General features: G+C 37.4%; 1 protein-coding gene and 1 pseudogene across 1 annotated transcript in view; one reads left to right on the top strand and one right to left on the bottom strand.

Moving 5' to 3' along the window:
- The window catches only part of LOC107668405 (indian hedgehog B protein-like), a 6,614-nt gene extending 1,397 nt beyond the window's left edge, over positions 1–5,217 (top strand). The window contains exons 2-3 of the mRNA XM_016460276.1: positions 1,446–1,707; positions 3,584–5,217. Of these exons, the coding sequence (XP_016315762.1) occupies positions 1,446–1,707; positions 3,584–4,263 (942 nt within the window). The 3' untranslated portion in view covers positions 4,264–5,217. The remainder of the gene's footprint in view (positions 1–1,445; positions 1,708–3,583) is intronic.
- A 1,075-nt stretch (positions 5,218–6,292) lies between these two features.
- Positions 6,293–14,489, bottom strand: LOC107668361 (solute carrier family 23 member 3-like; annotated as a pseudogene).
- Between the last annotated feature and the right edge of the window lie 1,199 nt (positions 14,490–15,688).

Here is a 15,688-nt window from a genome sequence, read left to right as displayed (position 1 = left end):
TTATATATATATATATATATATATATATATATATATATATATAGAAATAGTTTCAAAAATAAGTAAACTTCCCATTTAGTGTGTGTTTTTTTTTAAGCAATTTATAAATAAATCATAAATGACTCATGAATCTGAACTAATGACTCTTATGCCCTTTCCAAATAACGAAACCGATATTGCCTAAAATTGTGGTTAGTTACATTATATCTGTGCTTTGGCAATGAATGCTTGTTTCCATGCTGAAATATGAATTTGCTGTTAAAAGCAAATTTGTCGTGTGTATTCTAAAGGGTGGTGAATGTGGTTAGGTTAAATGACTAAAAGTGAATCACTCAACATTTTGTACCTTGGTCGTTGAAAAATACCTGTGGGATGGTAAAAATAAGTCAGTATATATTTGTTGGTTCAAGCATCACTCAGTTCTCCTCATGATTCAATAATTTGTCATTATGTAATGTTTTTCGTGGGTGCTTTTGAAAACAAACTCTTCAGGCATGAAAGAGAGGTGCCTGGGTTAAAATCAAAAACGATTGCATATTGTATGTTAATGTGAAAATACAGGGATTACAGAAACTCTTAATTAGTTAGTATAGGAATAAATACTAATTTATTTAGGAAAGCAAAACTAATTGTTGGAAAGTGTGCAGTGGAAAGCTCTGCATGGAAGACAACACAGGGTAAACAAAGGGAAGTTAAATACTCATTTCTAAAACGTCACTTAAATCAGAGTGATCAAATCATCTTCATGTAAACAAGATTGAAAGATTTAGCCTGTTCGTTTATTTTGCATATTTTTTGTGGTGTTATGGCCATACACTTCAACTCATTGAAGAGGTGATCTTGAACTCTTTAAAGTATAATTTGCAGATCTCTGGATAATGTGTTTTTATTTTTATACCACAACAACAGAATTCAGTGCCATTTGAATCAACTGTCTTTTGACTTGACCTGTGATGTAAGTTTGTGTGTGTGTGTGTGTGTGTGTGTGTGTGTGTGTGTGTGTGCGCGTGCGCGTTTTTGTGACAAATGAGGACATAAATTTGTATAATGACAAAGGTATGACATAGGTATTACAAGGAGAAGGTGACTTTTCAGGACATTACCCCATGTCCCCACTTTTCAAAACGCATATAAATCACACAGAATGGAGTGTATTGAAAATCTGAAATAGCACAGAGTTTCCTGTAAGGTGTAGGTTTAGGGGTAGGGTTGGTGTAGGGCAATAGAATATACGGTCTGTACAGTATAAAAACCATTACGCCTATGGGATGTCCCCACTTTTCACAAAAACAAACCTGTGTGTGTGTGTGTAATTCAGTCTGTTTTGCCCTTTGGAGTTATAAATGGTCTTGTTTGCGTATTTCTTGCAAATTCCAGTAAATGCAGGCCATGATCTTCCACGTGTGTAACCCAGGTCTAAACATCTTTCCTTGTTGCGTTCACAGCGCTGTAAAGATAAGCTGAACTCTCTGGCTATCTCTGTGATGAACATGTGGCCCGGGGTGAAGCTCAGGGTGACCGAGGGTTGGGATGAAGACGGCAATCACTTTGAAGATTCACTGCATTACGAAGGAAGAGCTGTCGATATCACCACCTCAGATCGCGACCGTAATAAATATGGCATGTTGGCACGTCTAGCGGTGGAGGCCGGTTTTGATTGGGTCTACTATGAGTCCAAATCTTACATCCACTGCAGCGTCAAGTCAGGTAGGGCTGAGACTACATATATCACTCTGTTTATTTACAATACAACTATATGCCACTTAACTATATCCAATGTGCTATGCAGAATAATATAATGTAATATCCAGCCCTGGATTTTTTTCGTTTCACTTCAATAGTTTACATGAATAGTTGAGCAATACTCATCATTTTACTAGTGCTTCCCATATAAAATGGGTAAAATTGGAATATTATGTGGATTTAAACAAAAAGGCATTGTTTTTGATACAGGTTTATGATTGATTGTAGAACACCGTCCAGTCTGATCTCTGGTGTTTGAACTAAAGAGACTCCAGACTGAAAGGTTCATATGCGTTCAGTGTGCAGTTAAATCAGGTGTGTCCTATTGTGGTGAAGGTGGTCATTTCTCATTAACTTTGGTGAGATAAGTGGTAGACCTGGGATGAAGGTAACAGACCACATCATTAAACCTTAAACACCTGCCTCTATACCTGAGTCACCAGAGACCAAATTATTGGCCAGACAACTGGGAAAGTAAAAGTGTGCCCATTCAGTGTTTTATTGTCTCTTCTGACAGTCTCTTGACATGCATTTTAATTTTTTGGATGCTAAAAATTACCTATTGCGCACAGGACTTTTATGTTCTCATTGAAGATGGGTTAAAATAATAATTTCATTTAACACACATCCTTACTACACAAACATACATAATTGGAACAACAAAAAATGTTCACAAAATTCAGAAAACAGAATTCATCAGATCTTCCTCAGTGCAGAAAATGCAAAAAAGTTCTGTAGATTTGGATTGGGTCTGACTATACATTTTTTTTAAAGGCTGTAGAGTGTTTCACCGCTGCTAGAGAGGAATGAGACCTGTGTGTGGATATATTTGAGGCCCTTCTGTTATCTTTCTGATAGAGCATGCAAACACAAGCAAGACCTGTTGTCTACTTCTGCTTTATCAAAGTCCTCTAAAGGTGTGTTCTTCAGCTGGCTTCTTCAACTCTTGTCAGATTTGTCTGAATTCAGGCACTTACTGCAGTATAAAAATAAGAAAAACACATTTACCAGAAGATACAACATTATGAAATGTCATATAAAAAATCTTTATAACTCAAATATGAACAAAACAGTCTTGAATTTGGGGTTGTGAGTTTTTACTTTATGCACTTCTGCACACACATAGGCCTACATACATATGCTAGAAGTGCATAAGAGTAAATATGTATACGTGTTTACGTAAGAGAGAGAGAATGTGCCTCAAGAAGTAGGACTGGCTGCTAAAGTGCTGTGAGATGATTAACCAACTCCTTTGTTTTCCAGACGGCAACTCTGTTGTCCCCTTTTCTCAGATCTCTTATCTCAGCCTGTCTTATCACCTGGCCTTGGTACTTACCTTTTCCAAATATTTGTGTAGGACTCAACAGAGACTTGAGACTCGTTTTTGTAGTGCATACGTCGCTCCAGACCCCAGTCACTTCTGTTGGACAGAAGTCACAGGGAGCTGAGATTCAATCAAGTGGTTATTTATTAGCTTTTACTGCATTTTTACCAGCTGACTGGAGTCGTGCGAAAGAAGAAAAAAAAACGAATTAGCTTGAAGGATGGTGCTTGAAATGTTTGCCTGCACACGCCAGGTTATTTTGCCACTGCAACTTTCAGTTTGATTGCATTTTTATGGGTTTACAATGAGAGCGGCAGTGTGTTTGTGCTTGGGTGTGTGTGTTTTAAAGATTGAAGATTAATCTGAGGAAGGCACTGTGCCATTTGAACAATCCGAACCCAAGCTTTAACGAACACATGACCTTTGGAATTTTTTTAGGCTACTGTGCACATCAATAGAGAAAACGGCCAATTCGATTGCTCATTTGTCATTATATTCTCTCTATTTCTCTTTCAGAGCACTCTGTGGCTGCAAAAACCGGCGGTTGTTTTCCCGCATCGGCTCTTGTCGCCGTTGAGGATGGAAGCGTGAAGACTATGGACAGCTTACAGCCTGGAGAGAAAGTACTCGCTTCATCAGAGTGCGATGGAAGCGGGCAGCTCATCTACAGCGAAGTCATCGCCTTCCTAGACCGCGATCCTTCCGCAGAGAAGCAGTTCTACGCCATCGAGACGGACTCGGGTGCTAAACTGAGCTTGACGGCGGCCCATCTCCTGTTTGTATCCGAAGGGAACTGCTCAGGGCCTGTAGCAAGTGCAGAGCTGAAGTCTGTATTTGCTAGTGATGTGCTGCCAGGTCAGTGCGTGGTGTCCACACGAGGAGCAGGACAGCAGGGACATCTGTCCCGGGTCACTAGGATCCAAATACAGGAGGACAAGGGGGTTTTTGCGCCGCTCACCCGCCACGGCACGGTGGTGGTCAATGGCGTGGTTTCCTCCTGCTACGCAGCCGTGGACCAGCACTGGCTGGCTCACTGGGCGTTCGGCCCACTCAGGGTACTTTATAGCTGGGGAGGGACAGTTGGACATCAGGCTGTGGGGATACACTGGTATTCCTCACTCCTGCACTGGGTTGGGACTCATGTGCTGGATCCAACACACTTCCATCCCTGGAGCATGATGGACAATGATAGATGAAAAGGGAATGAGAATGTCACACGAAATAAAAAAAAAAGTTTTGGAAGGATCTAAAAGAAAATGAAGTAAGAAATGAAGTAAGAAATGAAGAACACAATCACTTATGACCCTGAATAAACCCTAAATACTAGAAAGGATGCAGCTATTCTGTGGGTTAACTCTCATTTGAGGAAGTGGACATTGGACGGGACAAAATTGATCTTTAAAACCCATATTTAACACTTTTCAGATGGGTTTTCTTTACTGCCTACACTGGAACATTATCACAAATATATCAAGACGCACACACTTCCGCTCGGATATCTCCTATTCAGTCTCTTTCTCTTATACACACACATACACATTCCCTAATCATATCGTTATAGCTGTTGAAGTGAGGAAACTATAGATGAATTTGCTTTAAACTCAGGTATGCAGTGACTCAACCACAGGCAATCAGACCAACGTGGCCTGATAAAGTTTGAGACAGAGGAGGAAGTTCTGTGAGTGGAAGGTACACACAAACACACCCACAGAAATGTACACTTTACAACTGGTTTAAGGCCTTTAAAACATCAGGAAAATGTACTTTCAGGTCCAGAGCGGTTCATGATAACTGTTTTGCGTTCATTCATATGGTCATTTAAATGTTTCTCACTGTAAACGTAGAGGTGTCTTTTCCAACTTAATCAAGTATTTAATGGTCACATTGTACACTGTATTTCTCCTTCTAGCATACATAAGGGTTTTGAGTACTTTTATGAAGGCTTCATTCAAACAAATTAAGAGTTTACTCTGTGCAATGTGTAGCAATGTTTATGCCAGTTTATGTAGTCCTTATGTGTGCTTTATGCCGTAATACTCAATTTCCCATCCAACTTACTGTATTTATCTGTTTTGTGGCATTATTTACATTTTACTTAAAGATGTCAGAAATTATATAATATTTGTAAAACTATTTAAAGATCTATTTTTCAGAATTAAAGATTATGGAAATATCTGCCTTTGTATTTCTTTAGTCTCTTCACAAAATTTCTCCATGTTAACAACTCCATGCTAAAATGTATAGGGTGTATTGATAGAGTGTATCAATGGAATGCACTTTTTCAGTGCCGCTGGTTCTGGAAGTATTTTTTTTTTCCATTCATTTTTCCAATAGGGATTTTTAAAAATACTTAATTATGGTGTTACAAGCAAAGAACCAAATCAACCAGCTGTGAGGTGAATCACGTCATCACAAACTTTTATTTGAAGCACAGAAATCGTACATAAAGACAAAGGTACCATACTGTGTACTGCATTTAGTGAGGGAAAGAACTAAAATCCCATGAAGCATTGAGAATGGCATAAATTAAAAACGTTGGTAAAATTAAACTTGCTTTTAAAGCTGTTAATTAAGACTATAAAAACAATACATTTTAAACTTATTGAAAATATTAATACATATATATAGAAATAGTTAAGGATTTTGAGAGTAGGTACACCGACTTATGATATTTTTCCTGATTCATGCTGTGGACATTCTTTTGCTTGCTGCGACTCTCTCACTGGTGGAATTTTCTGCATGGTATTATGGGTAATGTAGTTTTTCCAAGAAAAGCATATTCCACCGATTGAGAACCTTGGAGCTCAAAACAGGCCTTCTTTAAAGGTTTAAGTTATCTTAAAAAGCAGTTCCCCAATAGAGAAAATGAATGGGATTTTACTTCCAGAACCCCACTGTTGCACTCTATCCAGTGGTTCTCAACCAGAAGGCTGGGACCCACTAGGGGGCCTCAAATTAATATATTACTATTAATAAATGATTATTAATAGCAATATTATCAATAAAATAAAACAATCTAACTGAACTTAAATGACTTATTAAATCACTTTTCAAAGTTTTTTTAATTGTGTCGGATAATGGGGGGTCCTCGAGTCAAAAAGGTTGAGAACCAATGCATTAATACAAAACTGTTCCCCTCATAAACATAATACAATTTATAAAATGCAAACCAGAAATTAAATACAAAATTAAAATTAAATAAAAGATGGGCTGAGGTGCAAAAATTCAGCCACTGCTAACACCAGCATCCTTGTCAGGTAATAAGCTGGACATCTCTGGTACTGTCACTACCACCTCTTCAACAGGTGGGCTTCTGCAGGCGCAGAAGAGGACGCTTCTCAAGCCGCTCAGGTCCTGCACTTTCATCACAGGTGGAGGAGGGTCATACACTGAGTCTAGACTATGGCTGTATCCCTGCTGCTGATTGGCGAGAGACAGAATCTTCTTTGTGCCTTCATGTCGCACAAGACCCCTCTCAGGCAAAGTCCCTAAATGCCAAAAATCACAGACATTCAATCAGAGCTTTATTTTGTGTGCTAACTGAAATGTACACTAGTGTTCAAATGTTTGGGGTGAGTACATGGTTTTTCTTTGAAAGAAATTTGTACTTTTATTCTGCAATGACGCATGAAATTGATCAAAGGTGACGGTAAAGACATTTATAATGTTGCAAAAGATTTCTATTTCAAACAAATGCTGTTCTTTTCATCAAAGTTTCTGAAATAAAACTGTATCGTTTCCACAAAAATATTAAGCAGCACAACTGTTTTCAATAGATAATAACGCAAAATGTTTCTTGAGCAGCAAATTTAGCATATTAGAATGATTTCTGAAGGATCATGTGACACTTAAGACTGGAGTAACGATGCTTCAAATTCAGTTTTACCATCAGAGAAATAATTCCATTTTAAATATATTCAAATAGAAAACAATTATTTTACAATGTAATAATATTTTACAATATTACTGTTTTTGCTGTATTTTATCTAACAAACAAATACAGCTGGAGAGAATTCTTTCAAAAACATTAAAAAAAAAATCTTTCAGACCACAAAGTTTTGAACAGTATTGTATTTCAGTGCTGTTTTACCTGAAACAGTGTGCTCTAGAAGAAAAGCCAACACCCCCACAAAGAAAATGGGTAAGGTTAAAAGAGACTGGAGAAAAACGCCAACACTGGGTACACCTGAACACAAGAAGATGAAAATTCATAGAATGAAACAGACTCATGTCCAAATGATGTACATAATGTCCTTTAATTAAGCCGCAGCCCGATACCATACCTGTTTGTATAAAACTAGAGGGGGGGGTTTGAACCAGCGCGGCAGTGCTAATGACATAAACACTGTGAAGCCGATGTTAAAAATGTTGCGTCCTGAGTCACCATCTGCATGTTGGAAATAAGTTATGCCTGTATCCACGGCAAGTGTGTAGGTCACGCTGAGCACAGCACCTGAGAGAACAAAAACGCAAACATTTAATTTATGACTGTAATGCCATAGTCCTAACAAACTAATTTGGCTGAAACCATAACTATAGGTTGACCTGATGAAACCTAAAGGATTTGTGTATACAGTTAAGAAAGACAGAGAGATATAGAGGTATAGTATGAGCTACGAAGATGGAAAGTACACTGCCCCTCAAAAGTTTGGATTAATTCATTGAATGTTTTGAAAAAAGTCTCTTATTCTCACCAAGGCTGCATTTGCTTGATTAAAAATACAGTACAAACAGTAATATTGTGAAATATTATTATAAATACTGTTTTCTATTTAAACATATATTTTAAAATGTAATTTTCAGCAGTCATTACTCCAGTCTTCAGTGTCAGTGATCCTTCAGAAATCATACAAATATGCTGATTTGCTGCTTTTTTTTTTTGATGAACAGATAATCCAAAAGACCAGCATTTATTTGAAATAGAGATCTTTTGTAACAGTATAAATGTCTTTACTCTCACTTTTAATCAATTTAATGCATCTTACTTAAACCCAAACATTTGACCACAAAAATATGAAGCAGCACAACTGCTTTCAGCATTGATAATAATAAGAAATGCTTCTTGAGCAGCAAATCAGCACGTTAGAAATAATTATGAAGGATCATGTGACACTGAAGACCGGAGTAATGACTGCCGAAAATTCAGCTTTGTTATCACAGGAATAAATGACATTTTAAAATATGAAATAGAAAACAAAACTTATAAATCATAATAATATTTTACAATATTGATTTTACTGTACAATATTACTGCTTTTACTGTACTTTTTGATCAAATAAATGCAGGCTTGGTGAGTGTAAGATGCTTCTTTTATTTAAAAAAAATAAAATAAAAAATATTCCAAACTTTTGACCAGTAGTGAATTATAAAATGAAGAGGAAAAGTCAAATGTAAAAATATAAAATGATGATCACCATGGACGACCAGAGGGACTGAGCAGAGTATCTGAGCTAACTGAGGAGACACACCCAGAATTAACAACAACACCCCAGCGAGCTGCACTGTGCTCCGGGACCCAGACTGAGAGAAGAAGAAACATCATGAAGACATGTTGCAATAAATATCATAAAAGTTAAATCTAGGCAAAGCTAACAGTCACCGCATCAGTACAGTCTCTTACCTGGCTGAGCCCAATAACACATGCATTAGGCACACTGCTGCACAGTCCTACTGGTGCCCCCATCAGGCCAGAAAGCACACTTCCCAGTCCATCCAAACACAGGCCCCTGTTACAGGCATGTGCTGGGGGCACAGAAGCCTTCAGGAGCCTACACAGCCGGAGAGCTAATGGTGGCAGACAGGCCTCCTGCCACTCCTGCTGCAATGCTTTTTCCAGACAGCAGGAGGAGTGCTGGGGCTGAGAGTACACAAGAAACATAATGCTTAACAAAAACATGTGGAAAGTTACATTTTGGACACACAACTCCACAGCTAATACCTACAAGGCAACTAAAACTGAAAAATCTTTCACATTACCAGGAAGGGGGAAGTCCAGCCAAGGTATAGAGCAGGGGTGCCCAAACTCGGTCCTGGAGGGCTGGTGTCCTGCAGAGTTTAGCTCCAACTTGCCTCAACACACCTGCCTTCAAGTTTCTAGTATGCCTATTAAGAGCTTGATTAGCTGGTTCAGGTGTGTTTAATTGAGGTTGGAGCTAAACTCTTCAGGACACCGGCCCTCCAGGACCGAGTTTGGGCACCCCTGGTATAGAGTCATTAGGAAAGACAAGGTCAGATGAGTGTGGACTGAATGAAGCTGGCGTTTCTCTTTGTTGAGAGCATCTGGGTGAGAGAGGTAAGATGGACCTGTCCCCAGTGCACCAGTGCGGCACAAACACCCCATGTTACAATCACAGATAGAAGTACCTACACAGGACGAACACAAAGAGCAGAAACAATATATCTGTTATTGAGTGTGGACCTAAAAAAAAGACCTGCATACAGTGACCCAACAAGTGCATAAATGTCAATGCGCCTGTGTTATTTTATGTACATACAAAAACAGATTAAAAGTGATTGCAATAATGGCCTAGAAAAGTAAAAAAAAATCATTTATTTGCAGATGCCACATAGTTTTATTTTATACCGAATGCAATATTTATACACTTCTTCACATCTTCAATGTTATTTGATAAAAAAAATAAATAAAGACAATAATATTATAAAATATTATTACGATTTAAAATCAGTTTTCTATTTGAATATATATTTAGTATGTAATTTATTCCTGTGATGTAAAGCTTTTCAGTATCATTACTCCAGTCTTCAGTGTCACATGATCCTTAAATGTCTTCACTGTCACTTTTGATCAATATAACGCACCCTTGTTGAAAAAAGTATACATTTCTTAAAAAAGAAATCTTACTGACCCAAAACTTTAGAAGGGTAGTGTAAATCTAATTTGAAATATATTCCAGCAACCATGAATCTAGGTTCATGTAAATTTCTACATATATGTTGTAACATGTATATTTATAAATTAACATAAATAAATGCTTTAAAAAATACATCAAATTTGATATTGTAATTCATACATTTTTAGCTGCACACAAACACCCCCACATCAAAACATTTACAAAGCCTTAGATGGATGAGAATAATAACTAGACAGTCAGGCACTGTCTACTTCCACACAGCAGAGAAAAACCAATAAGGATTTCCCAAAAGCAAGATTCCAATACGAGCTTACGATCATTCATAAAAAGCTTTAAACTGTTTCCCATAACCTTGGACAACATTCAACCTCATATTAAATTAAGAACATTTTAGCCAAAGATCGCTGTAACACAAGGCACATCTTCGTTGGGAAACTTTGCCCAGATCAATGATATAATCTTCTTACAGGCAAAACACTGATCTAATGTACTGCAGGTTAAAAGCTGTAAAAGAGCTCGACTACCAGTGCAACACAGGAAATGACACACGGCTCGAAAGCAGCGGAGCTTTTATTATGCCACAGTCGACCGCTTCTGCTGCTTCCGGTCGTGTGTATGTGGGGGAAAAAAGCAGTGCTGTTTTATCATACTAGATACATTTGAAAGTTCTGTTATAATGTTACTCTGTGCGGTCGTCACCAGTCTATTAAAACGCACAACATATTAAAGCGTCTTTGGTGTTTCTACAAAACAAAACCGGAAATCGAGGGGGTTATGACGTCATTGACAGGCGACACAATGACACTATGGACACGGTCCGTGTCACTAGTTAAAATTGCTTATTTCTCTTGATTTAAACATTCTTCGAAACATTTGGGATAATGTAAGTACACAAGTCAGCAAAATATATAACACTGTTCTAGTGGTTTTTGGATATTTTAATAAAAAATCTTACATATTGTGCCTTTAAGTCATCCTGAATTTGAACAAAATCCCTTGATGTGACTCAGAGAGTCTCCTGCAGACGGAGAACACAGACAGCCGCAGAAAGGAGGGCAGATGCTGAGACAGGATCACAAGAAGAACAATTGCCCTCAAAAAAAAGAAAAAGAAAAAGGAAATTTGTATTTAGTGCTGTCTGTGTATCTGTGTAGTTGCACACTTACTGCAACAGTGCAAAAGAAAACACTTATTCCTTCCAATCTGATCTTATGAGGTATTTCTATATTGTTCAATTAATATTGTTCAACTAAAATAAAAAAATATTACAAATTGCTAATGTTATAAACTGCTGTTTTTTCCTAGACAGTATACACAATATGAAAGACTTCAGAAAAGCGTGTCCTTACAGTGCAGCCATGCCCCAGTGGTCAGAACAAAGCAGTGCTGCCTCCCTGTAGATGGAAAACCCCAGAATGCAGAGGAGATGAGCCAGAACTAATGGTCCACAACATCCCAGTGCAAAGCCACTCAGACCAGTCAAACCCACAGCGAGCTGCGCCATACCTGCAACCACAGTCATAAATAAATAAATAAACTAATTAATTAAGAAATATTGTACTTCAGTTCAAATTTATTTTAATTCAAGTAACAGAAATGTTTAAATGGTTTTAGCTATCAATAAATACATAAATAAATAAATATTTTATTCCAGTTAACATTTATTTTGTCAAGTAACAGAAATGTTTTAAATTGTATGTCATCTATAATAACCCTGACAAATGAATGAATAAATAAATATTTTATTCCAGTTAACATTTATTTTATTTCAAGTAACAGAAATTTTTTAAATTTAGGTATCTATAATAACCCTGACAAACAAACAAACAAACTTTGGCTACGCCTTTTTGGTAAGTGGGATTTGACGTTACTATGTGCTACTGTAGAACAATGTGACAATGGGAGGGTGGTCTGAATGTTCAGCACCACGGACAGCACTGTGCTCTATCTCTCTTAATGGGTGTGCTGGGGCCACAGGCTCCTCTGGTTCAGTGCACTGCCCCCTGCAGGCCACAGCAGTCCCTAACACACAATACGATCAGCACCAATTACTTTTTTTTTTCTTTAGATGGGTTTCATTTGGGTTTGTTAGTATGCTTAATTGGGTAGATTATTAGATTGTCTTTGCCTTCACTTTAATTCTGCCATTCTCACCTGACTGAGCAGAAAGCAGGGCCAGGGCAGGGATCAGAAAGTCCAAAGATGGAGCCAGGATCAATGGGAAACTAAACAGAAGAAACATTGGACTTAACTCTAAAGATGCTTTAGTACAACTATATCAGCTTCCATGGAAAGCAACAGGGTAAATGTAATTTTACTGTGATCCAATCCAGCTCTTAAGTAGTGTCGATATACCTGAGTAAAAGAGCACATAGGCCACTGTTCTCTCTGTCTACATCCTGAATGTGTATCCACAACCAGTGCACACAAAGAGTACAGTACCAATACATGCTGCATGGAGACAGAGAACAAAACAGACTTTTACTTTTTCTGTTCAATGTTTAATCTGAGAACTTTAGATTTATGTACTTCATTATGACTTTAAGATTTCAGCATTTGTAAAATATGAAAGTATATTCTTAAGTAACAAAAAGAGTTAAAGTATTGTATTCTACTGTGTCATATGACTTCATTAACTTGTAAAAGAGAAATATAAATAAATAAATACTTACTTGGAGTGCAAAGGCAATATTCAGCAACAACGAAGGACTGCAGTTCACATATAGGCTCTTCTTCCAGGCCTTTCTGGGTCCAAAGTTTTCTCGTTACATGTTTACATCTATAAGTCTTTACCATTTTATGCTCCTTTTTCTTTCCTTCTTCTTTGTCTTTCCTTAAAATACTATTTGGGCTGTCACTCTTTTTACAGTGTTAGCTAAAATCTTTCTCTCTCTCTCTCTCTCTCTCTGTTTCCTCCTCATACGATGGCCTTTGACTCAGTTACGCAACATGCAGTTTTTTCATCAACATTACTCCTTTTAATCATCTTCCCACTGACTTTAAATAACAATGGATTATTGCAACAGCTTTGCTTGGGAAGCTGATATGACTTGTGGAGAAATCAGTGATTTTGATTGCCACTTTAAGTCTACTGTTAAACTCACCCTTTTGAAAGAGAAGTGTGCTTAATTGTATTAAATGTGCAATTGCAGTGTACTTCAAATCTTAAACGCACTCTTTAAAAAAATCTGTGCTAATATGGTATGAAATAAAATGCCACTTAAGTGTACTTGAAGTGTCAAACTTTTGGACCTGTTAATTATCTTTTGTCAAAGACGTACACTTATTGTAATGTGTTGACTAACATACTAAAGCACATGTAAAGAATCATAATTTTAACTGTAATGTGTAATACAATATTACATTTAAAATTAATATATTTTAAATTTACTGAATTGCAACTTCATTACATATGGGTAATTACAAATATTTTTGTATTTATATATGACAAAATGTTCAGTAGAAATGACATTAAGTACTGTATATTTTAATTTCGGCAGTACACTTTAACCATATTTCAAAGACAATGACCTATAAAAGTATTTAATATATAACACAATCAATTTAATTAAATTAACACAATCACAATTAATGCAATTACATTCAGTTTGCAATTGAATTTATTCTTTAAAAGTACATTATTTCTGTAATACTCGATTTTATGTACATGTATGTAAGATTTTATGCATGTATAGTGTAAAGTAAGTTTCAAATGTTAAGTTGCACATTCAGAAAACATTTTTAAATTCAGTTTACTGAAACAAAATAAAATATATATTTTTTGCAGCATAGTGTACTTGAATGTGGACAATTTGTGGACCCAAAAGATGAAATATGACAGGACTTTATTAGCATTGGTGAGTCAGCAGGATACAGGACTGTAGAATGACTACACTCATGGCTTATAGTAGCGTAAAGTGGCCTTGGTTTCCCAGGCCACCTCAGCAAGAAAACATCAAGTCAGTACACACAGACACACTGCTCATGGATTTAAGCATGCCCCTTTCACATTCACACTAATTACAGGTATAGATATGCTCAGAGAAGTTTTATTATTAGTCACAAAACTCAACAAAACTACACAATGATCACGGCTACAAATGCAACAACACAACAACACTAGCAAATATCGTAACTGCGCTCAAATACATGAAGAGGAAGCGTTTGTCCACCCATGAGGACTTTCGATTTAATTAAGAGCTTGCGCGAGAGGTCATTAAAGATGCATTGGCAGCTTAAATAACTCAGTGATCAGTCTCTATACAGATCACATTGATTTCTCAGTACAGGATACAAAAACCAAGCACGCAAACACACACACTTGCTTCAAAACTGGTGAAGCGTGGCAAGAACTCCCTCCAAGCTTGGGTCACATGACACGTCTAGTTAGCGAGAGATCAGGGGTAGCAAGCAAACCAAACAAAAAGCAAGTGAAGTCCTCATTCAGCACAACAGATGACTGGAGAATCAATATCAGTGTGAGTTCAGTCCTTATAAAAGCTCATATCCTCACTAAACCTGCTTTGCTCTTGCTGCTATGATGGTACATTTTGATCCAAACATGAAAAGACCAGAGTATACATCACTGAGAAAGACCCCAGTTAAAAGCCAGTGTTCATGGCACATAGATAGAATCATTTTAACTCTCATTTGTCTCACAATGTACAAAAATAAAACTATAATTACAGTGTAAGAGGACTGAATTCGTATTATGCATATTCTGAGTCACTTTTGAATGTTGTACTGGATTAAAACTCACACAAGCGAGCATTAATATCCACTTTCAAATCACAAAATGCCAATAACCAATATTTCCGACATGTCTATGAATACAGTTCATAAAGAAATAAAAATCTGTGCAGAGATTATTGCATTTCATGTTAATTAAGAAGGACAGAAATTCTCCTTCACTGAGTAAAACTGTATTTTACTTAATGAAGTGAAGTGACATGTGGCCAAGTATGGTGACCCATACTCGGAATTAGTGCTCTGCATTTATCCCATCCAAAGTGCACACACACACAGCAGTGAACACACACACACCGTGAACACACACCCGGAGCAGTGGGCAGCCATTTATGCTGCGGCACCCGGGGAGCAGTTGGGGGTTCGGTGCCTTGCTCAAGGGCACCTCAGTTGTGGTATTGAAGGTGGGAGAGAGCGCTGTACATTCACTCCCCCCACCTACTCCCTGCTGGTACGAGACTCGAACCCGCAACCTTTGGGTTACGAGTCCGACTCTCTAACCATTAGGCCACGACTTCCCCAAAATAGCCACCCTGGATTCGAACACACAACCGTAGGGATACAGGGCTAGTGGCTTAGCACAGTGCGCCGCTCAGTTGCAATGACCGAGACAAGTACGTGTACATGACTCCATTTACACAGTGAATTACAATATTAATTACATATTAAAATCTGAAATGGCTTCATCAAAAAGAAAGAAAACTAATTGGTAGACAGTAATACTGTGTAAAGCTAAGGGTGAAAGACTGCACACAGGTTCATATAAATACAACCTGAGCAAGAGTCTGGGGTTAAATATGTCAGCCTCATTAGTGTCAACAATAACTGCATATGGAACGAGTGCATATGTTTTTTGTTTGTAAATGAGAAGCATAAAATACTCCTTTAACGATATTAGTCGGTTTTATTTTGAACTTTTTAGTTTGTTCTTGATTTAAACATGCAGAAATGGTGCTGGTAGATGTTTGACTCTGAGCAGTCAAACTCCATTTGCATGAAGGA

The sequence above is a fragment of the Sinocyclocheilus anshuiensis genome, unplaced genomic scaffold, assembly GCF_001515605.1.
Source record: "Sinocyclocheilus anshuiensis isolate Anshui unplaced genomic scaffold, SAMN03320099.WGS_v1.1 scaffold1237, whole genome shotgun sequence".
NCBI lineage: Eukaryota > Metazoa > Chordata > Actinopteri > Cypriniformes > Cyprinidae > Sinocyclocheilus > Sinocyclocheilus anshuiensis.
Note: the sequence above shows the minus strand (reverse complement) of the source record. Positions and strands in the feature narration are given on the sequence as shown.